This window comes from Carassius auratus, chromosome 2 (genome assembly GCF_003368295.1).
Source record: "Carassius auratus strain Wakin chromosome 2, ASM336829v1, whole genome shotgun sequence".
NCBI lineage: Eukaryota > Metazoa > Chordata > Actinopteri > Cypriniformes > Cyprinidae > Carassius > Carassius auratus.
Window position 1 is genome coordinate 19,870,103 of NC_039244.1, and position 26,836 is coordinate 19,896,938.

Below are 26,836 nucleotides of genomic sequence, written 5' to 3' on the forward strand. Positions count from 1 at the left end.
AGCCTACTCCAGAGTCCACATCAGTCATTGAGTTCTGGCCCCAGAATCACAAACCCATTCCAGCCCCAGAGTTCAGTTCTGAGTCAGCTAGATCTAGCCCATATCATTTATAAGTGTATTCCAGTTTCAGAATCTGTTTCAACCCATGAGCAAGCTCCAGAGTCTGGGCCAACCCCAGATTATAACCTTAGTGCTTTACTTCACCTATGCCCGAAGGAGGAGGAAGAGGAAGATAAAATGGTCTTCTACCGGCCAGCCCTGACCACAGCCCAGTGTCTGTTCTTTGTATAAGACTGCTTTTTCCAATATGGTTTGTGACTAAATCTTCATGTGTTAGATACTAGGCTACTTGCCTTTGTTGTCCACTACTGTGCATCAACTTAACTAGTTACCATCCCATGCTAATTACCTGCTATGAATCTCTCTATCTGTCATCATCTACTTCTATCTTCTGTGATCCCCTCCTCACCTGCGATACAAGCAAAGTTAAGACTGTTATAATCATGTTTGTTGAACTATTGCTTTCTGAGCAATCACTCACCTGCTTTACTGCTTGTCTTTTGTTTCTACCAAAAAAGTCTGTTTGAGTTTGACATTTACCTGTGTTGATCCTCCTGTTTGCTGACAAGTACATCCTAACATCCTATTTAATCAATATATTTTAATTTAAATTATTTTAAAGCTGAGTTTTGCCTCTTTGTCGCCATCTATGTTTGAAAACCTGGAATTGCAGCTCTTTGAGGAATTACATTCCATGCATGTGTTGTGATCAAGCCCCATTGTTTGAGGATGTGCCAATCGCCTTCCTGATATTAATGATCTTCTCAGAAAAGTAGGAAGCAAACTCATTGCATTTGCTGTCTGAGAGCATATCACAGGGAATCTGACTTGGGGGGTTTGTCAGTCTCTCAACAGTGGCAAAAAAAAAGTATGAGTGTTGTTTAAGTTACTTTTTATAAGGTTTGAGAAGAAATTCTGTCTAGCTGTGCTTAGTTCTACATTAAAAGCACGAAGGCTGTCTTTATATATGCTATAGTGAATTTCAAGTTTCGTCTTCCTCCACATCTGCTCGGCTTTTCTGCATTGTCTTTTCATAGTTTGGACTGCTGTTGATCTTCTCCAAACTGATTTCTGTCTGTTTGTTTTCTTACTGGCTATTATTGGAGCAATATCATCAATAACATTCTTAACTTTTGAGTTGAAGGAATCAAGGGGAATATCTGCAGAAATGCTCAGTGTTAAAGATATAGCCTCCATAAATAATACACTTGTGTTCTCGTTAATGCATCTCCTTTTGACAGAGACAGATCTAGATTCAGAGATCAATATATCAAAGAAAATGCAGGAGTGATCAGGTAGCAATGGATGAATGTCCTTACTAGAATGATGAAATGTTCTATCCTACGTCTTGGAATATATGAACCAAATAAGAATTTTCACCATATATTGTCATCTGAACAATTAAATAAGTCTGCCACGCTTTGTTCTGACCAACTGAGGAAAAAAGCATTTTACAATAAATCGCGCTGCCAGTGGTGATTTAATCTAAAGATCGATTAGCTCATGTCACATCAAAGCCTGCAAATTATTATTATTGTTATACTTTATTCTCAAATTATTAATGTTAACAACATCAGCATTACGTGACTATGAGTATAACTGTTAGTGTGTATTAGCATGTAGTTTTCCATTTCTGTACAGTCTAATCTCTAATTGTCACATCATTCGAATTTCATAGTATTTCATATCATTTAATTTAATTCTCGTGTGTTTCATATAATCTTTCTTGATTATAATCCCCCATAAAAATTATTTTTTGACATAATTATTCCAGCTGCTGTGGGAATGGGCTATAATTAAATGATCTGCCACCTGCAGGATCCTCACATGAGTTAGCCAGTAGCCAGGACAACTTCTTTATGCTTACCGACGTGATGTAATGATGCAGTGCCATGCTCGAATTTCCCGTGAATACCCACCCGTACCACTCAAATTAGAAAACATTTTTATAAATTAACCATTGTGAATCGAGCTAAAGTAAGGTGATGGTTTCGAACTCTGGCTGGTTATGTACTTGCTCAAATATTGATTTTGGATAAAAAAAATAAAAAAAAGTTATGGAGTGCATCTTTAGGTTACACCATGACACATTGGGCACGTTATGTCCATTAATGAAAGTTAGAAAATGTGGTTCCTTTTTTTAAACCGAATTTTACTGGTACTAAACATTGCACCATTTTGAATTGTATGGAATATATTATAATTATTATTATTATTTAGCATTTTTAAAGAAAATCCTAGATGCTCTACAGATTTATTATCTGTTCACTATCCACGGTAAAAAAAAATGCATTAATAACATCTGGAGGCAAATGTAAATTACATTTCAGTTGGATTAATTTGCAGTAATTTTAATTAATAGCTAAAATAATTATTAATACATTAATTCTAATAACTTACGAATCAAAAGCAGCCTTTAAACATAATTTCATATGAAATAGGCTCATTGTGTCATCGTTTGGTTATTGACAAGTAGTGACTTTGTTAGTGTCAACTATAATGGACTGATAATTACATATCTGTCAGTCTGACGAAACTATATTTTGCAATATTTTTAAATACACAATATATAAACTAAAATTTTAAAGTTAAATATTTTTATAATTTATGTACATTTTATACATTATATTAAATATATAACATTTATTTATAATATATTTTATGATCTTTTATGTATGATTTATTTTAGTTTATGATAGTTATGCATAAATTAGCATTACCTGTTGTCATGGAAGCCTAGTAACGTTACTGTTATCAGCTCATCACTGCTTACAACATCACAAACAGGACTGTCGAATCAAAGGGAGATGAGCAAATTTATTTTTATCTTATTACCCAGCTACGCACTTCCTTTCTTATAAACTCTTATCCTCTCACTATGGTTTCTCGCTCTCTTTTCTGTGTGTTGACATGGTTCTCTCAGTGAGCGGACATGTGCTCTGAATCACATCTCACCCTAAACGCATTACAGCATAAACAAACCACTGGTTCCCATAGCAACATGCTCTGCATCATAGCAACAGAAATAAATACCAAGAGGTTCATGCTATTGAATGATAACTTCTAGTTTGCCATTTTGACCAGACTTCGTATTTCTGGTGGTAAAAAAAAGTAGTGGATTCTTGGTTAAAGATGTTTAAATGAAGTTATCAACAAATGATGGTTTGAAATGTGAGTTAAAGGTAAAACACACCATCACACAATCTTATGACTCTCTTGTTCCTCTTCTACTTCTTGGTATTTATTTACATTTTTTTTGTATTTAATTTTTTTTTTTTTTTTTTTTTTTTTGCAGAAGTGGATAGTAAATGTTTTCACTATTTCACCCTGTATAAACCCTATTGTGACATTAATTTATTTCAGGACAGTTGTTGGTACAGTGTTTGCAATGGCATATGAAATTTTATTATTAACCCCCAACATTACTTTTGTCATGACCCATCTCTCTTTAAAATACAGTAGGTGCTTGCATTAAAGCACAATATACACTTTTATACAGTTTAATAAGAAAGTGAGAATGTGGCACACCCAGCTTGTATTGAACTTAAAAAAAAAAAAATATGCTAAAATCTCTCTAAAACCTTTTTTTTTTTTTTTTATGTCTCTAGTGACTTCTGACCAGTGTCCATTTGAAACAATTGTAGTGCATGATAATGTAGAATAACAATAGTTACACAATCAAGAAGTTGGTCATGGACCAATTAGATGCTGTTTAGCAGTATCTCAGTTTGTGCCACTATAGTTTTTTAATACATTTTATAGGTGTTGTTTTGATGTTTTAATCTTTACTAAGTATACTTAACTAACCCTCAAGTGTATGAAGGCTACCCTCACTATAAACACACAACATTAGGGTTGTGGTTTGTGGCATAGTTCCATACAAAGTTATGCTAGTCGCAGCACATACTGATATTTCCTGCATGACATTCATTTTCAGCTCATGCTAGAATAGTAACACATGCAGACTGACGTTTTTATACATTACAAGATGTGGTAAAATTGCAAAGATGACGGTTTAAATTGATCATCCTTAATCAGGTAGGTCAGATTTCTTGTTCTTCTATAGTCGACTCCAATGGGACGGAATGCGAGAGGCAGTGGTGAATTTTAGTTTATTTTGTTTAATATTATTTACCAGGAATTCAGTAGCCTAACTGTAAGAATAAGAAAGCATATTCATGTTCAGAAATTCTTGTAAGGAGCATTTGCGGTCCATGAGAGCTGAAGAAAGTGCAAGAGGGAGAGAGAGAGAGAGAGAGAGAGAGAGAGGAGAGAGAGGGCGTATTATCTAATTTGGCATGTAATGGGCGGATGGGTGGTGGGGGGAAAGGGGTGTGGTGGGTATCCCTCATAAACTTGGGTTAAACTGTCCTCGCACTGATAGAAAAGTCAGTTCCAAGACCGCGCCTTCTTGTTCAAGACTGAGCACTTCGAGAGAAAGGTAACGGGACAAGCCGGTAAGAAATAGGCAGAGGATGATTTTATATATTTTCATTTTTTTGAAAGTAGACTCTTAGAGCCTCCAGCACCGTTATGTTTACCCATGAATACTGACACACATTCTTTATATAACTACAGGTTGTTCTAATTGAATTCTGGATTCTAATAGCGCTAAAATTATAGTGTGTATCCGAGCGATCAATCTGACGATAAAATTAAATAAAATGTAAAAAAATTTGCAACCGTCACGTGTTGCGCTCTTGAAAAAAATGTATAAATATCGCGTCTGGAATAATGACGGAGACATAAATCTATTGCTAAGACATTTGGAACATAATTTTTCAAAATGCATAGTTTTATTAGTTCATTTTTATTTTAAAGTATCCTTTATTCTGTATTGATGGGTGCGGTGTGTGGAGACACACGCCCACTGTCTGTTAGGATGATGAGCTCATGGAGCTAAATGTCATCTTCATGTCCTGTCGTTTTAGCTGTTTTGACTCATTTGATCAGTTCATTCGATACAAATTGTTTAAATTTCTTGCTTCCATAATACATACATTTCTGTTTAAGCTCAGTTTAGGCTAGTGTTTCTGTTCCCACTCTGGTCTTTTACATGACCAAACTGGTTTCTGATGCTCAAAGTGAAATTTTCCCCAGAAAAAATGTGTCAGCAGTACCTTCCTTTCTTTCTTAGTGCGATGTTTACAGTATGTTTTTTTTTCTGCACAGAGCACTTTAACCAGATTAAGGGAGGCAATTGAGTTATGCCTCATGTTTCAGGTCCACAAGACCTCCTCTACAGCTCTGTGTCCAGCTCTCCAACCTCATGTCTTGTTCTGTTTTCTCATACGTGTTTCCATGGATCTATTTTCAGATTTTCTTTCCCCTTGACAGAGGCAACTTCTGTTGAGTAAGGAGAATTTGAGTAATCGTATATTGGATTGAATTCAGCAGCACTCCATCGCATGTTAAATAATTGTGAGTGGATGTCAAAAGCAGGGAGTTTCCTTTCACCGCTAGTATTCTGTTTCTTTAGTAACAAATATTGAACGGGAATGAAAGAAGTATAAAAAGAGAAAGGCTTTGAAAGGTGGGCGTAGGGTAGAACAGCAAGTAAGGGAAAAAAGGTTGGGGGAATTCAGTGTGGAAAACACCAGGCACATCCCTCTCTTTTTGCAGTTTGATGGGATGCAGAACATCTGGATTAGCCAGTAATTTGGAAAATTTGACACTAGGCAGTGAAAGAGTGTAAGAGAGGTAGAGCGGGGGGAAAAAACGGGGGAGCGAGGGATAAATGACTCACAGCTATGCTATTCCCGCCTGTGTTTAAAATATGACTCGTCGCGGGGTAAAAGGTCACGTTTTTAAACCCCTTGGCTGTCTGTCCATATGTGGCTCTGAATTCATCTGCCTGGCGTCTTGCTTCTTTTTCTATTTCTTTAATGATTTTTATCACTATTTGCTAACCATGTTCTCTTCCATCTCCTAAACCCGAAAATGTAAACACGCATGCCTCAATTGTTTACTTGAACCTCTCAGACAAGATGAAGGAGGTATTCCTGGCTGATGCAGAACTGTGTAGGAGGGCTGGGAGAGTGTCTCAATGCTCCAATTGTTAGCTTATCTGGCTTCTCCCACAGAGGTTGATGACAGATGGATTGAAGGGTTGAGGAAAGGTCTTGCTTGTGACATATTAGTCTAAATAGCTCGAATACATTACAGATATAATTTCACTGACTCCCAGTCTGGAATCCCGAAGGACACTCAGAGACGTTTTGCTGTAAAGTACCAATTATTTCCAATATGTGCACTGTTTAATTTGCAGGAATATATGGAGTATTATTCTACAAGTTTCAGCTGGACATTGTGAGGAATTTAACTGTCCTTGTGACCGAAATGAAATTATTGTCATTACAGATTTACTATTATTCTGCATATATTACTCAGTAAACAACCTCACTCAGCCTTGATATTAAGTGAAAGATGACACAAAAATGACAAATCAGCAATCATTTTCTAATCTGGACAGATTTTAAAACGCTAGAATATAAACAATATAAACTTGTAAGTTATTACAGTGAAAAACAAGGGATCATTCACTAAACAACAAGATCACTGCACACTAGAATGAAATTTTTTTTCCTAGATCAACAAATGCAGAGCCTGGTTGCTATGAGATGCACAGCAAATTAAAAAAATATGCATTCTAAAATCCAAAATATCAAACATGGTTAGTATTATATAATATATATATATATATATAATTCTGAGCTGACTTTAGAACATTTATGCTGTTCTAGAATAGACGCAAAATATCAGGCACGTTTTTTGTCCTCTGACTGATGGAATCTAAGTCTGAAGCTACAAAATTGGAGTCTGTGCTCTTCATACACTATTTGATTTTCTTTTTTTTTTTTTTCTTTTTTCATACAATGAAAGTCAATGGGGTCCAAAACAACATCAGACCCATTGGACAACACTGGACATTGACATTTAACTATCCCTCTAATCTGTGTGTGAAATCTAACAGAAGTTTTGTCAATATTTATGAATGTAAATACAATTCTTTCTTACCACTGACTGATTACCTTTTTTTCTTTTGCCCATAGACTACCAAGAAGCCACTGAATCAAAGTGGACGTCTATTCCTGTTACTCACAGCTGACATTGCCTGCCCTGTAAATCTTCTTTTGTGAGCCCATCATGCCGGTGGTGTTGCGTTCCTCTCCTCTCCTGTGGGCCCGTGTGGCTGCCATGGTTTTCGCCTGCGTAGCGTTCAGCGTAGCTCTTTATGGAGCGAAGCTATCTCACGGCACGGGTGACTGGTGCATTTTCTGCTGGAGTTTCAGTTTTGTTGGAACTCTTCTGATAATCTTAGTGGAAATGTTTGGCCTTCAGACCCGCGCTCCTGTCTCATGGAAGAACTTTCCGATCACGTTCGCTTGCTACGCATCCCTTCCTCTGCCTCTCCGCCTCAATCATATTCCCCCTTTACTTCCTGAAGGGCTACACTTATCGTGGGGAGATAATGAACTGCCGCATTGTGTCAACCGTATTTTCTTGCCTCGCCACCATCGCATACTTAAGCGAGGTGAGTCTGAGTAAGGCTCGTCCAGGAGAAGTAGCTGGCTACATGGCCACAGCACCAGGGTTGCTAAAGGTGTGCGAGACCTTCGTCGCCTGCATAATATTTGTCTTCATCAGCGACCCCATATCGTATGATCAGAATGCGGCGACCAATTGGTGCCTGGCCGTGTACTGCATCTGCTTCATCTTGTCAGCAGCCATTATTGTGATGTGTGTAGGAGAGTGCACAGGTTGCTTGCCCTTCTCCTTCGCCCGTTTCCTGTCCACATACGCCCTCCTGGCTGTGGCCTTGTATTTGTCTGCCACCATCATCTGGCCCATTTATAAGTTCGACAAGAAGCACGGAGGCCAGAGCCACAGACCCAGTAACTGTGGCTCCAGCATAGGCCTGTGCGATTGGGACAAGGTGCTGTCCATCTCTGTCCTCAGCGCTCTCAACTTCGTTCTTTATCTGGCTGATCTCATCTACTCAGCCAGGCTGGTGTTTGTTACTGTTTAAGGGGTTTAGCGGGAATTAAAAGGTACAAGAGAAAGGCAAAACAATAAAAGACAGAAAAAGGGTAGTGGGTAAGAGAGTAGGGTGTTGAAATGATAGGTCATGAACTATATTTACTGTTAGCTACATTTTCTGTCATGCCTGTTTATCTATCTTTTCTACAGATGACAAAAAATTTTGACTTTGAAAAGTTGTTTTTTTTTTTTTTTTTTTACAAATTAATGAATTTATATATACACACACACACACACACACACACACACATTTATAGTTTAAAGTTTGCGGTCTGTAAGATTTTTTGTTTTTGAGAGAAGTCTGATTAAAAACAGTAATATTGTGAAATATCACTGACATTTTAAATAACTGTTTTCTATATATTTTATTGTGGAAACCATAATGCTTTTTCAGGATTTTTTGTTAAAAAGAACAGCATTTATTTGAAATATAATTTTTTTTGACAGTGTAGTAGTATTTACTGTCACTTTTTTATCAATGTAACACATCCTTACAGAATAAAAGTTAAAAGAAGTATTTAAAAAAAATCAGACTTGCCCCAAACTTTTTAGTGGTAGTATATAAAAATATAGATTTGCATTATTGATGAAATTATTTTGTCATTTCATTGTTATATACATGTTTCACATATTACATTTAGTGTTATTTTTGCTTCATTGTGATTTATGTTGCTTTGCATGAAGGATTCTTTTATTAGCTACTATAACTTTGTGAGTAAGTATTAGTGAATGTCAAACTTTCAATCAACACAGTAACACCTTTCAGTTCATTCAGGAAATCAGACATTAGACAAACTGTGTTTGCACTTAAAATGTGTGATGTAATACTTTATTTGTATCAGTACTTAACACTGCTGTTTGGTGCATATATGTAAAACCATGTATATGCTGGACTGAATAGTACAAAATTACTTCTTAAAATGTTAACTTCTGTCACATAAGACATGTTGACAATGAAGGGAAATATTAATGTATATCTGGACATATCATGAAACATTAAAGACATTGAATATATTGATATTCTTATATACACATTGTACTGGATTTACATTTACGGGATATTATTGCTATATGTGTACACATGGATTTTCCAAGTATATGCAAATGCTATAGATATTTTTCTTGTCAAATCTCTACAAAAAATGTTACTGTGCTTTTGTGCACCAGCAGACAGTATCAGTTACATAAACACCTCACAAAAATGAAAGAAAATGAAACGTTTGCTCTGCTGTAAGTCTCTGGGACCCGCATCTGTCTGTTTCATACTAACACAGTCCTCAATGCTTGAATGAGAATGTTTTCAGTGTGTTATCAAAGAGCAAGAGAGCATTTGTGGCACAGTGTCTCTCTCTCTGTATAAGTCCCTCTGTGCTAAGAGGAGAACAGCACACACCGCAGCGTTGTGTGAATGTGTAATCTAGCTCTGAATAAAACCATGAAAATGAATCAAGCGTGATCTCTATGCATCTGCACTCTTGCCTCATTTACTATTGTATACAGTGATTCAGACTTACCTACCATTTACTCATTCTTTGTTTAAAGTTATGCCTGTGTGAAAAGATACAGAACATCTGTTGAACAACTAATGAATCACATTCTAGGACATTCATATGCACTCACCCAGAGGAACATTTAATTGCTCAGAGGTCTTTCACAGCTCAGTGGACTTGAATGGATTGTTCAGTTAAGCTGATCTTGTGAATCACCTTTGCCAGATGTGTTTCTCCAAATATTAAATAGGTTAAATAAAAATCGAACAATTGCTGATATATAAAAGCGTATAGAATAAAATCGAAATATCTATAGTTGCGGTCTATTCAGAAATCTCTAAAGTCTCAGTAAAACCATATGGGAGAATTTGGAAAAGAAGAGAAAAAGACACATATATCACAGCCATAGGTCTTGCACATCTTCAAGCAACACACAACATATGATGTTTCATGTTCCTAAATGATTGTGGGTATTTGACTGACTCATTTAACTGAATCACTCAATGACTCACACATAAAGACAGTCCCTTATTGCATTTGAGTATGAAGAAGTTATTTGGAACTAACCAGTTCAATGAATGATTAAAAGACCTACTCAAAAAACATCCTCTTATTTTGTTTGTGAATTTGAACGAATTTATTTAATCATAGGTCTTCAACCTTGCTCCTGGGGACCCACTGTCCTGCAGAGTTCAGCTCCAACCCTAATCAAACACCCCAGCTAAGGTCTTCAGGATCACTTGAAAAGTGGAAATAAACTATTCAGAACAGTGTGTTAAATTATGGAATAAACTGGTTGTTCAGTCAATAAATTTGTTTGTGAATGAATTGGCTATTGTGAATGAATCAATTCTATTTATGATTCAATGACTCACTTGTAATTACAGTCACTTGGCACCACCTACTGTGGTGTCACTGAACTGAAGATCTACAGCAGGTGTTCTCAAACGTTTTGACTGCACGCTTTTTTTAAACAATGAATTTATCTGATATTTCCAAGGCACCCTAGTAAGCCCCAGCCCCTGAACCCCTGACCTTTTTCATCCAGTGTGGCAAACTGAGGAACCCTAAATGGTGCTTCAATTATCTTCATTATACTATATGTATATATTATTTGGGTTACAGTGCAGCATTTTTATTCAGTGTACAGACTTGCACATTTACCTATCTGTAATCTAAAGAGGAAGAACTTAAGGGTGTGGCCCAGGAAGATACATGCAAAACTGGGAATCGCTTCTCCATGACGGTGCCTTTTACCATTTCATACATTTTTCTAGAGCAGAAGACGTCCAAATGGAAGGGCTCTTGGATACAGAAGAGTTTTGCTGTTCGATCTGCTTAGATTTGCTGAAAGATCCAGTGGCCATTCCATGTGGGCACAGCTACTGCATGGAATGCATTAATGATTACTGGAAGAAAAATGATCATTTGGGGGCCTTCAGCTGTCCTCAGTGTGGACAGACATTTAGCCCCAGGCCTGTTTTGAACAGAAATACCATACTGGCTGATATGGTGGACAAGCTGAAGAAACGGGAACTTCTGGGCAACCGTCAGACTTGCGACAACTGTGTGCCAGGTGATGTGACCTGTGATTTCTGTACAAGTATCAAACAAAAAGCTGTGATGAGTTGTTTGGTATGTTTGGCATCTTACTGTCAAAATCACCTTGAAGCACACTACAAATCTCCTGCCTTGAAGAAACACAAGCTGATCGAAGCCTCCGTGAACCTGCAGGAGAAGATCTGTCCTCATCATGACAAATATCTGGAGATGTATTGTCGAACTGATCAACAATGCATATGTCTTTTGTGTGTGATGGATGACCATAAAGGTCACGATGCAGTAACCGCAGCTGTGGAAATCACAAAGAAGCAGGTAAAGAAAACAATAGCTATTATCTTTCTTGTTTTGAATGTTTCATTCAATAAGATACATTTTCATGGTTCTTAACTCTCTGGAAGATGCAGTAAATTACAGTATTCTTAGAATCCTTCAATAGCCAAACTCTTTTTCCACTGAGGCAAAGCACATTTTCCAAAGTGCACTCCACCTCAATATGAACAGCCTTCATTGTACAGAAAAGTTCATGCAGCAGAGTAACTGGGTAAAAATGTGAGAGAAAGGAGGCATTGAAATGATTTGACGAATGAGGTTGGCGCTTGAGTTTCCAGCTAAAAACAAAACAGTACCTGTAAATAAGGTTAACGTTATAACATTAGAAAAATTTGACAAAGACAATTTCCTGCTTCACATTCAAATTTCAACATGTGTGGACAAAAAGTTTTTCAGCAGAACTCCATTTTTGGAAATAAGAGATAGAAATCTTTCACAATCAACCAATCACAGAGAGGCTTGATCTGTTTGCTTTGACTGTGTGGTCAGCTACTTTAAATAGTCTTACTAGGTATCCGCATACATAAATTTGTTTGTGACAGGTTATTCTTATGTAACTCATAAAAATAAACAATAGGGTTATACTGAACAACGTTAAAATATCTTCAAAAAAAAATGCAGTGTGTCTATTTTGTGACGTTATTCCCATCACATTCATTATTCACAGAATAATTGTAGTCAAAACCCATTTCAGTTACAATGAACACACTTGTGTTTCTTCACAGAAAGAACTAGGCATGACTCGACAGAAATACAAGCTCAAAATCCACACTAAAGAGAAGGACCTCCTGGAGCTTAAACAGGCTGTAGATGCCCTGAAAGTAAGACATTTCCAGAATGGTTTAAACATAATAAAATGGATGGGTCATCAGATGTATTGAATAAAAAAAATAATTTAACCTGAAAATGAGTTAACATAAATTAACTCTTTATAACAACAACATAATTATTATTAAATACAAATGTTTTGCCCTAAAAGAGCTCTGCACAGATTGCTATGGAAAATGGTGAACAGATCTTCACTGAGTTGATGCAGTCTATTGAAAGGAGGAAGAGTAAATTCAGAGATCTGATCAGAGATCAAGAGACAGCTGCGGAGAGCATGTTGCAGACACTGGAGCAAGAAATCACTGAGCTCAAACAGAGAGATCATGAGCTGGAGATGCTTCTAAAGTCTGAAGATCATGTTCATGTTCTTCAGGTAAGCCAGATCCAAGTACTGACTGTGAAAAATATCCCCCAAAGATGCTCAGTATGAGTAATTTGACATATTCTTGTCTCTCTCTCTCTCTCTTTTACAGAACTGTCACTCCTTCTCTTCTGGCCTTCCTGACCCACCCTTCACAGTAGCTACACTCTCAGATTTTAGCAAGGTGAACGATGCAATATCTGCTCTAAAGAAGAAGCTTGAAGGTGTCTTAAAAGGGGAATGGCTCAGGATCTATCAAGCAGGTGAGAGGAAACACACTGAGTTGATCTTTCTGCCTAAGCCATTTCTGTTTAGGTGATTTCCACATTGTATTCTAATTCTGCATTTTTTTCCTTATGATGAACACATGCTTTCCATTTTCTCTTTAGCAAGATCAATGAAGATCATTCACTGCACGGTGCCCAAAATTAGATCAGAGTTCCTGCACCGTAAGTCAGTCTACTTCACTACTGCAAAGTGCTATTGATTTTATAGTTGACAGTAATGATGTGTTTCCGAATGAATCCATGTTTTGAATGAATCAGTTGAGTGAGTGAATGAATAAATGATTCACTCATCGATAAACTTTAAAATGAATAAAGATGGTCACTTGTCAACACCTACTGGTGTAACAATGTAACCTGCAGACAAAGTCTTAAACTAACTGTTGCATAACATTACCTTTCAAAAGTTTTGAAAAGGGTCTCTCATTGTCACCCAAGCTGTATTTGTTTGATTAAAAGTACAGTAAAACAGAAGTATGGTGAAATGCTATTACAATTGAAATTAATTGTTTTTTTATACATATGAATATGATACACCGTGAATAAACATCCTTGATCTATTATCCTCTATCCATTACTCAGATTCCTGCCCGCTGCAACTAAATCCTTTAACAGCCCACAAAGACCTTAGCTTGTCAAAGGGGAACAGAGAAGTGGCCATTCGGAGCCGAGTGCAATCCTGTCCTGACCACCCGGAGCGCTTTGATTACTGGTGCCAGGTGCTGGGCACGGAGGGCCTGACAGGCTGCAGCTACTGGGAGGTGCAATGGAGTGGGATGGGAATAAACATTGCAGTCGCATACAAAAACATTGCCAGGAAAGGGGAAAGCGGTGAAGCTCACTTCGGGCACAATGACAAATCCTGGAGTTTGTTCTGCTGCAGGAAAGGTTATGCTTTCTGGCACAACAGGATTGTCAGTAAGATCTCAGAGCCCGGCTCGTCAAAGATAGGCGTTTATCTGGATCATAGGGCCGGGACACTAGCTTTTTACAGCATTGATGACTCTATGACCCTCCTCCACAGAGTTCACACCACATTCACACAGCCTCTCTACCCTGGCTTTGAGTTTTCATGCTATGACGCCTCAGTCGTGTTGTGTCAGTTGGAGTAAGGGGAAAAGGGTTGAAATTAACCTATGAGTAAAAGATTAAAGAAATATAGTAGTATTTGTACAATTATAGAGGGTTTGCTTCTTTTACTGTTATTCTACTATCACTGAGATACTATTATATACTACAATTAGAATTATGTTTTCTGCATGTTAATGTTAGTATGTTTATTATAAATATTATATTTAGTATAGGGTTTAGGATTTTTGTGATTTTTTATTTATTGTTGTTTTAATATGTATATATATTTATTTTTCATTTCACTTTCAGTTTTAGTTGTTTAAGTTTAAGTTAAAGTAATTTAAAATGTTAAATGTTGTCTTGGAAAATAGCTAAAATGTTTTGTTTTTTTCAGTTATTCCATGACTATTTTTTTATGGTTTTAAATGAGTTATACAAACGATGAAACAGTTCCCTTGCTGATACTACAATATTGCACAGCTACAAAAAACTCTCAGCTAATCATTCACACACACATATATATATATATATATACATATTGCCTGCCAAACAGTCCTGACACGTTTATATCTGTGATGATGTCTTTCCATTTAAACTACACACACAGTCAATTACTGTTATTTCTGTCAGTGGAATGTCCCTTGAGGTTAATTTTGAATGCCTTTACACTTTCATTCTCTTTCACTCCAAATAAAATACATTGTTTACCATTATATTTGATTAGGCTTTAAGAGACAACCTCATTCTACACATCGTAGAGTCTAGTATGCAACAGTACAAGTATACTTAATTAAATGGTGCAAGACACACTCGTATTGTAACCAAAGCCTTGAGGACAAAATAACAGAAACAGCGACCTCTGGTGGCTAAAAATGTTAAAAACAGGCCTACCGAGGAAAAGAAACAACAACAAAACTACTGAAGAAACATATACTGCAGTATCAGAATAAAAAAAGTGAACTATGAGCGAAATTACTGTAATGCATTAACTTTCATTTCTGATAGAGAAAGGCACTGATAGGAGTCTGGATGAAGGACTTTGTGAATGAACAGTTAGAGGTTGATGAAATGTATTTGTTTAGATAAATAATATATTATGAACATGTGAATGTAGCATAATAGTTTATCTAAGCTCATTAGAGAGGGCACTGATAGACAGAATGAATGATGTCCGGGATAACCAGTATGAAAGGAACAGATCCGGGTCCATACATACGCTATAACTTCACCAATGTGGTTTCAAACCATGTTACACTACCAGCACCAGTTTCAGGCTGAAGATATGCTGCTATTTGGCAGCGCGCCAAGATGCAGTCTTGCTTATTTTGGAAACAACACAACATTCCCACAAGCCATATTTTTCACATAGTTACTGAGGTGAATCAGATTAATTATACTGATTTACAACTGAGATGAAACTATTTGCTTGTCAACTGCAACTTGGGGTTATTAAATCCAGATTTTGTAAAGGTCAGGTTTCTTCGAATGCCTTCTTATATTTTTGCTTAACCTTTTATTCTTTTATCTAAGTCCAGCTCTGATTTGAACAGGCCCATGTCTGAACGCTTCAGAACTCCTGTAATGAAATGTTCCTGACTTACCCTCTTACCCATTGCCCTTTCTTACTGAAACATTCAAAGTAAACTTGGCCACTGTTAAGCATCTGAATAGCGTAATAAGATATCATGGGACTAAATGTATTTAGAGAAGCCTCTCATCCAAATCCCAAAGTAAACACATCGTGGACACAGGTCAAAACACAAAAAATACAATACCATGTATTTATGAATAATGTGTTTATAGCTTTAAATTGCCTTAATTACCTTGCAAATGGTTCATGATTAAGCTAATATATTTAGATTATCTCATACTTCATTCAGTTACTGTATCGAGGTGCTGCTATTTTTTTTAAGTATTGTTGTTGGTCTCTTATGTATTAAAAATATGAATTTAATAAAAATGTTACATGAAAACACACTTTCCAGAGGGGAAAGTGGAAATATGCCCCTTCATTTAGACTTGTCAACCAACCATAACAGTTACTAAACAAGTCACTACTCACAATACGTCCACATTGCTTTCTGACAGTTGGTTGACTGTGAAAATAACCTGTGTTTAATTATTATAAATCGTGATATTCTGCCTTTACGAATGTTTAGATGTTTGAAAGGCCTGTAATATTTCCTGTGTAGGGGCAGGGGTGAAGTCACATTTAAACTACTTAGACACTGTTTACAAAGGACTTGTAGTGATCCCACAAATAGATATTAAGTCAGAAATGAAGTCAGTTTCTCAGATAAAAGAGGGAATGAAGAAGAGCATGCGGTTTCGATTTACATTATGTGTTCATGACATTTGTAATTACCCACATAAATGTACATATTAGTGAATCAAAACAGAAAAGTAATATCACGATAATTTATTTTGCATACAAATTAAAAACATTAGTTCCATTCTAATATGCAATCAGGAACCAGTAACAATTACATACTTACAACTGTACGCCTGCCTTCTGTTTTACCACAGATTCACCACTTAAGTAGCACAGTCTTTATTATTATTGCCATAATTTAGCAAAATATGAAATAATACAAATAAAAATTATACACAAAATGTTGGTATGATATTAACTATACATTGATTATCACTGGACTATTACTGGGAGGATGTTGTCATCCAGGTCTACTGTCCATGTTTGACCCCATCTGAAAGGATCTTATATCTTCTCCGATGAATTCAGTCACTGTGGGGATGAGAAATTGTGGAAGAAATCATTTAATTGATAGATACGGATCTGTAAAATTGCAATGAAAAATCCATTCTCATACCGTGGTTATTGCACATAACAATAAAAATAATTATTGGCTTAATTATATGTACATATATATATAACATAAAAAACATATATATATATATATATATATATATATATATATATATATATATATAAATTTATATAAATATGTTTTTTTATGTTTTTGAAAAGTTTCTTATGGTCATCAAGTCTCCATTTAATTTATCAAAAATACAGTAAAAACAGTAATATAGTAAAATATGAATATGAAATAGGAGGGAAAAAAACTGATTTTAGTTTTTAGTGTTTTATTATTATTATTATTATTATTATTATTTAGACAAAATAGCACAGAATTTGAATATAAGCAATTTATTGGTTAACAGGGAAAACATGAAACTAATTATTGGCTTATCATTCAGAATTTAATGATAATGACATATAAAATCAATAATACCCACCTTCCTCTAGTGTGATGTGCTGCATCGGTGAAGGGCCTGTGAAGTCCGGGGGTCCCTCTAACTTCAGACCGGGGCCCGTGTCTCTTTCAGTGGGACGCATCTGGTGCTCCCAGCTCTCGTATTGGCAGTATGGAGGTGGGCACAGGTCCTGATAGTGGCTTATGTTTGATGGAGGTGAGGAACACATCTCTTGGGGACAAGGACCGTGTGGATATGGGGAGTGAGAGAGAGGAGGAAGGGGTGAAGTTGAGATCGGACTGCTGGCAGGGAATGGGCTCAGAGAGCAAGAGTGAGAGGGAGAAGGTGAGGAGGACAGATAGGGCGAGTCAAGCCATGGAGAGGGAGACGGGGAGGAGGAAAGATGTTGTGAGGCTCTTGGGTACATGGGAGGAAGAAGCTCCGTGAAGCCCAGCTCCAGGCTCTCAAAGCTGGGATGCCTTTCGGTCAGGGCACCTCGACCTCCACTGTCCTCAGTAACTTCTGGTTTACGCCAGTAGTCCTCCTGGTAGCCATGCGAGGAGTCAGAGTACTCATTGGGATATGGAGGCAGGTGGAAAGACATGCTTCTGTCTTCTGCGGATAGGTCTGACCTCACGTCAACAGTGCTGCCGCTCCCCAAGGGGCAGAGCGTCACCCCTTCCAGGGGCAAGCTAGAAGGACGGGACAGCAGTGGACGTTCCTCTTTAAACATGACTAGAAAATCAGGAAAACACAGAAGCCAACAGATTATAGCACTTAGTGACTTTTTTATGCAGACATATGACTCAACATCACAGATGTAATATGATAATCCGAAATCATATTCTATAAATTTTACATAAAATGACAAGAAATATAACCTATAATAAAATTATGTATGATTGTAATAAATTGTTTTACATATAATTGTATGTAATTATTTTATATAATTATTACACAACCATTCAAAAATTCAATTTAATTTAATGTTTTAAAAATAATTTCTTATGCTCATCAAGGCTGCATTTATTTGATTAAAAGAAATACAGTAAAAGCTAATACAATATTGTCAAATATTTTTATAAATTAAAAGAAATTGTTCTATTTTAATATATTTTACATTTAAAATGTAAGTTACATTTTCAGCAGCCATTACTCAGAAACACTCAGCTTCAGGTGCTCAAGAAACATTTATTATTATTATCAATTTTGAAAAGAGCTGTGCTGTTTAATATTTAACACATGTAGAAGCTGTGATCCTTTTTTTCTGGAGTCTTTGATGAACAGAAAGTTCAAAAGAACTGCATTTATTTGAAATGGTAACCTTTTGTAATATTATACATTCCCTTATGTTCACTTCTGATAAATTTAATGCATCCTTAAAGAATAAAAATTATTTATTTAAAAAAATAAGAAAAATTTGTAAAACTGCTTTTCTGCGATGCCTTTCGGAATATTTTATTTGAGATCAAAACAACATATGATGCTTGAGCTAAAAGTGTCTTCTGATTGTGAAAGAGAATCTGTTCTTTATTACACACAATATGCACAAGACATATTTTGCATCTCTTGTCAACAGTACAGATAAATACCATGTGCAGAGGGAGCATGGCTAATGGCTGTCTGTGTAACACTCACTGGGCAGATATTTAAAGCAATGTGTGCTGCTCCTCTTCCTCTTCCCATTGGACACGTACATGCAGACAGATACTGGGTGGTTCAGTGAAAGATCGTTATAGGCTGGCACCCGTACACATAGCAAATTCTGCACCATAGAAAATACAGGCAGAATTTGTTCATTTATTTTCAATGAACACACAGTGTAAATTAAACAGCTGCCTTTTTCACAGATACGGTTTATGTTCAATTTACCTCATCGCTTTTGTCCCTGTCCACATGTGCCTCCTCCTCCCACTGGACTTTGCCATCTAGAAATAAAAAATAAGTAATAAATACAACATTAGCACTCAATCTGTGAAATGATGTCAGTTTCTTCCTTTGCATTCATCCAAGCTGTAATTTTCACTAAAAAAAGTTGCACTATTTGATAACTTGTAATATATATTTTACCGTACTCTTTGAAGTTCAAAAGAACAGCTTTTCTGGTGATGTGCATTAATGTAAGCCTACTATAATACCTGATCCTCTCTCCATAAAGAAAACTCTGGAGGTGGGTAGAAAGTTGGTCCCACCTAGAAGTAGTTCCTCGCCTCCCTCTGCTGAACAGGAAGTAAGACTGATAGACTCCACTACAGGAAGTTCCTGTGCAGAGCGCTGTGCTGCAGGCAGATATTTAAGCTTAAATTTGAGTGAAGATCATAGTGTATTGGATGGAAATAAAAAGAGACTAATTACACAAAGTAGTCTCAGTTAAGCGTGATTTGCCGCACTCACAGCATTCAATGGGTAAAGACGCCACCTGCAGGGCTAAGACTCGTCCTGGGGGGATGATGGGTGGAGACAGAGGAATATGTGTGCGGAACACCAGACGCACTCGAGTGTTCTTCCTCCCTACATCTGTCTCTCCTTTCCGGAGTTCAATGTCAGAGTTCCTCAGCTTTAGAATACCTGCACAGTCAATGCTAAGAGGGAAACAGGGATTCAGGTATGATCACTTACTGAGGTGTCCAAGAGATACAGTCAGGGCTCAAGAGTCTTACAGGGCAGTCATGTTGTTCTCTGGGTTGAGTGGGATGTCCAGGAGTTTGGTGCCAGCCTGGATGCTCTCCTGACTAGCTGTGCCAACCATCTTCCCTGTCACTCTGTGTGGAGAGAGGTATTTCACATGTTAAGCCATGGATCTACCACTTTCTACCACTTTTGTTCAAAGCAGCGAAATCTCACGTTAGTGTTTTACCTGTGTATTTGATAAAAAGGATGAGGACGTATTGATCTGTCGTCAGCAGTTCCTACAAACACCTGCAAGGAAAGCGGCTGTCTCTCAGTATAACCTACGAGCTGGACAACAAAGCAAAAAAAAAAAAAAAAGAAGAAAAACATCAATTCAATTAGCTGAGGAAATTACTCTCCTGTAAGTAATTTCAGTGTATTCTCATTTCTCGTTTTAAATAGTGGCTGTTTTTAAATACGTGAAATTCCACAGAGGTCATGCCTTTTGTATTAATTTATTTATTTGACATATGTATTCATTTATTGTTTCTTTTTCTGCAGACCAACAAACAATCACAAATTCAAATCAGCAATACAAGTAACTAAAGTAGAAATACAACCGATTGTAAGATGTGGCCTAGTGGTTAGAGTGTTTGACTCCTAACCCTAGGGTTGTGGGTTTGAGTCTCGGGCTGGCAGTACCATGATTTAGGTGCCCTTGAGCAAGGCACTGAATCCCCAACTGCTCCCTGGGTGCTGCAGTATAAATGGCTGCCCACTGCTCCGGGTGTGTGTTCACAGTGTGTGTGTGTGTGTGCACGCACTTTGGATGGGTTAAATGCAGAGCACAAATTCTGAGTATGGGTCACCATACTTGGCTGAATGTCATTTCACTTTCATTATGAAGTAACAGCATCTACTGTACAGGACTGCACATTAAAGCATCACCTTCACTACTGGATGGCCTCCAGGTGATGCCTTTACTGCTCCTCGACTTCCTTCAGTTTCATAATGAGCGCGATGGTGTGGTCTGGGCTGTACCTCTATGCGCAGTTCATACTGATCAAACTGTGAAGGCAGCGGCCAGTCAAGCGGCGGCAGTGCATTAGATCTGGGGCAGGATTAAAGAAGCAGAGACAATGCACGGTAAGAGGCCAAAGATTAACATTATTTGTGTGCAAAACAGCATGCTTCATTCCATGATTATTCTCAAGCTTACATATATTTAACATGAATTAACACATTAATACTTTATGTAATTGTGTGTACAAACCTAAAGAGAGGACTGTGAGCGCTGGCCCTGGTTCTGCCCCAGCCCAGAGCAGGAGGCACAGACAGGTAGTCCATCCCTAGTGAGGGAGGCTCCCTTCTCAGCTGAGCAACCTCTGGGAGGGGGCTGGGAGAGGTCTGAGCGAGGGTCAGCTCTGGTTCGATATCTCTTGATGACATCTGGATTAGCACAGGGATTGTGAACACCCATAATAAACACACCAGGATGGTCATATGACAGAATGTAAGTGAATTCTTCATTTGATTACCAAGAATGGAGCATCAGTGAGTTTAGCAGACATATTTTAACAACAAAAAAAAACACCTGTTCCAGAGAGGTCTTCCTGGTCTTTTGTGGGATGTTGAGCTCACAGCTCACTGGAGACTGAGACTGAGCCGAGGTTTCTCCTGTGTCTGGGAGGGAGGAGAGATCTTCAGAGTAGCTGTTTCTGCGGGAGGTGCAGGGGGAGGCCAGTGGGGAGTTCCTGCGCTTTTTGCCCCCAGGAGACGTGGGGCGTGAGGAGGGCGATAGGCAGAAGTGGGCAGCAGCTTCGTTGAGCTCGTCCTCCTCCACCAGGAGAGAATCACAGCTGGAAGCTGGACTCAGCCACCCACGAGATGAGGAACTGGAAGCAGGGCTGGGGCTTGGACTGAGGGAACCTGCCCCTGTCATGACATCACGGTAAGAGTCCAGCAGGGGCAGGTATAGACGCTCCCTGTCCCAGCCACCCCCGCCGTCCCAGTAACTTCCCCCTGCTGGACCTGAGTCCTCTTCAGGGGAGATAGTGGTGATCTGGATGCTGGGGCACTCAAGCACTCTAGACTCAGAAACCTAGAACAGAAAAAGAAGAGGGTGCCATATCATTGTGGGCAAAAATTAATAAAATTGTGATATCATTGAGCAACATTGCAACACAACTAATGAATCTACAGCATGACTGAAACACACAGCAGAGTTTTTATGAATGAAAGATTCTTGTCAGCCAGTTCTTTTAGTAAAATCTAAAACATACAACATGTAGACTGACACCTAAATGAAACACACTTATCAGTCAGTTGCTCAGGTTTTCTTAGTGAATCAAAAAAAAGCAGCACAACCAGCGTAGTCTGATCCCTGAACGATATGACTTCTTTTTAGTAAATGAAACATATAAATCTAACAACTACCTGTACATTTTAAATCAGTGTGGTTATTGACTAGTTCTTCATATGTAGTATTATTTAACATTATGTATAAACTTTTATAGCATTTTTAAAATTGTAATTTTAATTATAGTTTAAGTTTTAAGAATTTTTTAATATTTTTTTGTCATTTTCATTAGTTTAAAATGTTAAAAATGATTTAGCTTTTTATTTTATTTTTTAAGTTTAGGTCGTCACTTTAATATATATATATATATATATATATATATATATATATATATATATATATATATATATATATATATATATATATATATAATATTTCAGCTTTACTTCAATTTTTTGTTTATAGGTTGAGTTAACACTACTGTCTATATGACAATGTGTAGTTTCATATTAGTTAAAGATCAGACTTTTCTCTTCATTTGCCAATGAATTTGAATTTCTTTTCTTTTCAGATTTTTTTTTTTCATAAAAGTACTAAAATAGTCATTAATGGGACATTTAAGGGACAGGTATTGTTATGAGGAATCAAAAGCGAGATTGGAAATAATTGCATTTTTTACTTTGGTATTTTTGAGTGAAACAAGACATTCCGAGAGTAAGGACTTGATCTTTTCCTTCACAATGACATTATAAAGATACACATGTTTTTCTCTGTAATAATTTACTGATGAATGATGTATAATAAGGCCAGAAACACATTTTAAATAAATATGGATGATTTTGGTTTGATTTTGGTTGACCTTAAATGGATAAATGGAAAAGGATACTTACATTTAATTGAACGCTAATATTTATTTGCAGCCCTTATGTGCCAAAATAAAATATGCACAACAGTTCATGGCAACCAATTTTGTTCTCAATAAACATTACTGGGCAACAAAAACGAACTCCTGAAATTAAAACCAGACCTCTGAATTTAATCACAATGTGTAACACGATGCTTGTATCAGGATGTTCTATAAATCAACAACTCAGGCAAATGTGCCTCCCACCTGTACTGATCTTGCTGGCAGACTCTCATAAGTCTCACTGAACTCCCTGACTAATGCCCGTCTGGGGGGTGGGGAATGCATCCCAGCCCTGCGACCGGCTGACGGTGGGATACCCACGGGTTGGCCAGCCTGTGCGGAAGTCAAGTGGGTATCTGTGAAGAAAAAAAAAGATTATTGTACATGGCAAATCAAGCTTTCCGAACTGCATGAATATGCATATGGTATAAACAACTGCTGAAACGTGAGACACGAGGGCTCTCATTGGAGGAAAATCATAACAAACACAGGGAAGCCTTTGTGGAGACGTCATTTATTATTTCCACCAGTACACACAGACTTGTTTACCTCAGAAAGCATCCACAAGGTTTTCCTAATAGGTTGATTTCTGAAATCTCACAAAACATTAGCATATCAATGACAATTTATTCAAAAATGCTAGGTTCTTCAGTTAATGTTTCTACAAAAAACTGGGGTAACTCTAAACACATCAAAAAAAATCCAGTAACTTTATTTAATCTGTATTCTTATTTTATATACTTTTGTTCTGTCATTAGGATTTCTGAGCTCACTTTTTTTCTTCACATTCCTTCTTGCATCAATAGCAAATATGCACATTTTAATGAAAAACATAATTATGATTATTTAAATTTTAATTAAAATAATATATTAACCCAATATATCTTCATTTAAAATAATTTAATTAATTTAAAAAAAACATTGTTTACAATAAATCAATTACATTTTTAACACTTAAAAAAGATTTGTCTGATTGAATGTTTCAGATATTATAAAAGCTACTTTAAAATCAACCTTTCAGAATGGAAAGGTCCATGTTCGCAGTCACCGCTCTATTGTTGCTGTAAACTATGGTTACCATGGTAAGTGTTTGCAGGGCAATTGTGAAGTTCAACATTCGGGACCTACACGGCAATTTCTAATCCTTCAAGTTGTTAATATGATAAAGGGCACAAGAAAATAAATAATTAAATATGGCAATGCTTAAAAATATAGTAAACATCTGAAGAAATCAGTTGCATAGTGATGCGGTGTAGACAGAAACCTGAAGTGCATGTTTCCACAACTTCACACCAGAAAGGCGGAGGATAGGTGTACAACAGAATGTGTGCCAGGAGGGGGAAAGAGGGCAGAGAAAAGGAGGGAATATTGGAGGGAGGTATCTAAATGCATGCTCAGTAAACAGAGATTGAGGGTTCAGGTCCAGATGGCAGCTGTTAACTCTGCTCACACGCACAGCTGATTAAAAACACATTGCACTGTGCTCCACACTTACCCATAAACACACGCACACTTCAACCGATAAAACTTAGTTACACAGTGAGTCAGACTACATGAGCATATAAGCATTCTTTAGAGACATTAAAAATTGTGCCCCTTTCTAAGAGTAAATACATTCAAAGTCTTCTATATAAGCTCAAAACACAAGATCAACTTCTTTGAATTTATATGAATAATATATATATATATATTTTTTTTACATTTCTACAAAAATCTTATAACAACAAAAATGTCTAGTGGTGTAACAATCATCAAGCAAAACGCAATGAAATATTTTCTTTTCACCTTAAATAAACTAGTGTCCACAACGTAATGCCTAAATATTATTTAAATTTAATTTTAATTTAATTTTAATTTAAATATTATTTAAAAATTAATTCAGACATATCTGTGAATGTAAAACAAAACTGAGCCATTAATATAAAGAAGTGTCCTTAAGGTTACTTAATCTGACCTGAACAAATTGTTCCTTCTCATTAAAGATTAAAATGTCTGATTTAATAAATAAACAAAAACTTAATGACCTGGACTCAACATGAAGGTCCTTTCAATTTATAATTTTTTATAAGATAAGTTTTTTTCCCAAAACTTTAATAAAAAAAAAAAAATTAAGCAAAATTGATGATTATTAGCCAAACTACAAATTCCACCTTAAAAAAATAATTATGAGAAAGATACTTTTAATTCAGAAATTAAAAAGATTTATATGTATTTTAGGGTAAAAACATGATCGTCATCACGTCATTGACCCATTCATATTTATTTTATATTTTTAAAGTAGATTTAAAACTATTTCATGTACATATTCCGAGGGTTTCTAATATAGGCTAACCTAATTAATGAAACGCTAATTACTTATCTAAAGCTACTAATACAGCGCAAAGTAACTGACTGCTCAAGGAGACAATCGAGATTATTTATATGTTAAACTTTACTAGAAACCTAGAACATCTGTTACCAGCAAAAACCTATAACCCCTCATGTGCACCATCCCAATATGTATAGCTTCACCACCCGTCCCATCTTTCATCTGACCACTCATACCGGCTGGCTCTTGGTGCGTCTGGCCGCTCTCGGAGTCTTCTGGGCCGCAGCGGCTCTGGCGCGGCGGATCCTCCTCGAACACGAGCTTGAACTCGAACTCTCCCTCCTCCCAGCCCGAGCCCGGCGCGGCCCCCATCGCTCACTCCCAGAAAAGTACGACGAAGACCGGCTACAGATATAAATCACTGACCCTCTCACACACTTCTCAATATCGGCTCCGTTTAAAACTGATGGAAGTCATTCAGCTTTTCCAGAATGTCACCGTGCACGGTCCGCTATCTCCTTCATGCGCCTTCCTTTTATTACAATAAAGAATTAAAAGTTATCCTCATCTGAAGTATCATGTTTGCATGGATCATTTTCTTATCTCCGCATCACTTTTGCAGTTTATGATTTGCTCATCTCTTTAACTTTTTTCTTCCCAGTAGATTCGCTTACGATTTCCATGACATTATTATAACTTCATCTCACGAACTTCCATCGTCCAGAACCGGCCATGTTCACAGCCTTATGTCCCACACACGGTCACGTTAAATAACACATATCCGTTGATCTGACGTTTGTCCCATAACTCCTCCACCGCCATGGAGCAACAAAGTTACATCAAGTTCTTTTACGTTCTTTACCCGTAATTGCCTTTGGGCGGATTCCTCAGTACCGTTACGCGCTCCCTATTCGCCATTTAACCTGTCTATCAACAACCCCCCTCTTTTTTTAGCTTAATATGCCCGTTTTTGCGGCAAAGTGTGTTTCACTGGCCAGTGAGCACAACCACATATTTTAGAGTGAAGTATAACTTTATGATACCCACAAGAATCTATTCCAACACCTTTTTTTTTTTTTTTTAAAGCAGAAACACATTGTCTTCTGTCTAACAGAGAATTCCCTGGACAAGCACCAGTGAAAACCTGGTCTGGCAAACTGGTTCTGAGAAATAGGCTACATATTTCATTTCTTTTCCACATGCTTAACTCAACATAGTGGCTATTTTTGTTTTAGACACTGATGCTGAAGGCTGATCCATCCGTGACGCCATAACGATAGGCATGCCCTCTCTCTCTTCCCATCATTCTTTCCCCCTTCTTTGTCCCACCCCTTCCTTCTCCCCAACTCTTTATCCCAGTTCTCCCTCCTTTCCCTTTCCCTGTAAGATCTGTTTCTCATTATCCTCTGTAGTCTGCACTCTGTCTGAGACGGGAGATGAAAAACTTAAATAAACATGTTCTCTCTCTCTCT

The 26,836-nt window shown here is 37.1% G+C and overlaps 3 protein-coding genes across 3 annotated transcripts; 2 read left to right on the forward strand and 1 right to left on the reverse strand.

Moving 5' to 3' along the window:
• The first annotated feature begins 4,392 nt into the window (after positions 1-4,392).
• Positions 4,393-9,546, forward strand: LOC113119636 (myeloid-associated differentiation marker homolog). Its single transcript, XM_074559972.1, is given in 3 exon segments — positions 4,393-4,517; positions 7,113-7,461; positions 7,463-9,546. Coding segments are annotated over 2 exon segments (882 nt in total). The 5' UTR covers positions 4,393-4,517; positions 7,113-7,206; the 3' UTR covers positions 8,090-9,546.
• A 1,273-nt stretch (positions 9,547-10,819) lies between these two features.
• On the forward strand, positions 10,820-14,068 carry LOC113119632 (tripartite motif-containing protein 16-like). The gene is made up of 6 exons (XM_026289237.1): positions 10,820-11,465; positions 12,209-12,304; positions 12,463-12,684; positions 12,785-12,935; positions 13,062-13,121; positions 13,539-14,068. Exons 1-6 carry the CDS (start codon positions 10,884-10,886, stop codon positions 14,066-14,068), a joined length of 1,641 nt encoding a protein of 546 aa, XP_026145022.1. The 5' UTR covers positions 10,820-10,883.
• Positions 14,069-16,441: 2,373 nt separating this feature from the next.
• Positions 16,442-26,423, reverse strand: LOC113119644 (nuclear factor of activated T-cells, cytoplasmic 4-like). The gene is made up of 13 exons (XM_026289260.1): positions 25,601-26,423; positions 23,261-23,412; positions 21,445-21,951; positions 21,124-21,299; positions 20,799-20,961; positions 20,098-20,198; positions 19,901-20,002; positions 19,635-19,822; positions 19,379-19,519; positions 19,113-19,168; positions 18,879-19,005; positions 17,283-17,975; positions 16,442-16,770 (listed from the first exon to the last, which is right to left on the reverse strand). Exons 1-13 carry the CDS (start codon positions 25,734-25,736, stop codon positions 16,700-16,702), a joined length of 2,613 nt encoding a protein of 870 aa, XP_026145045.1. The 5' UTR covers positions 25,737-26,423; the 3' UTR covers positions 16,442-16,699.
• Between the last annotated feature and the right edge of the window lie 413 nt (positions 26,424-26,836).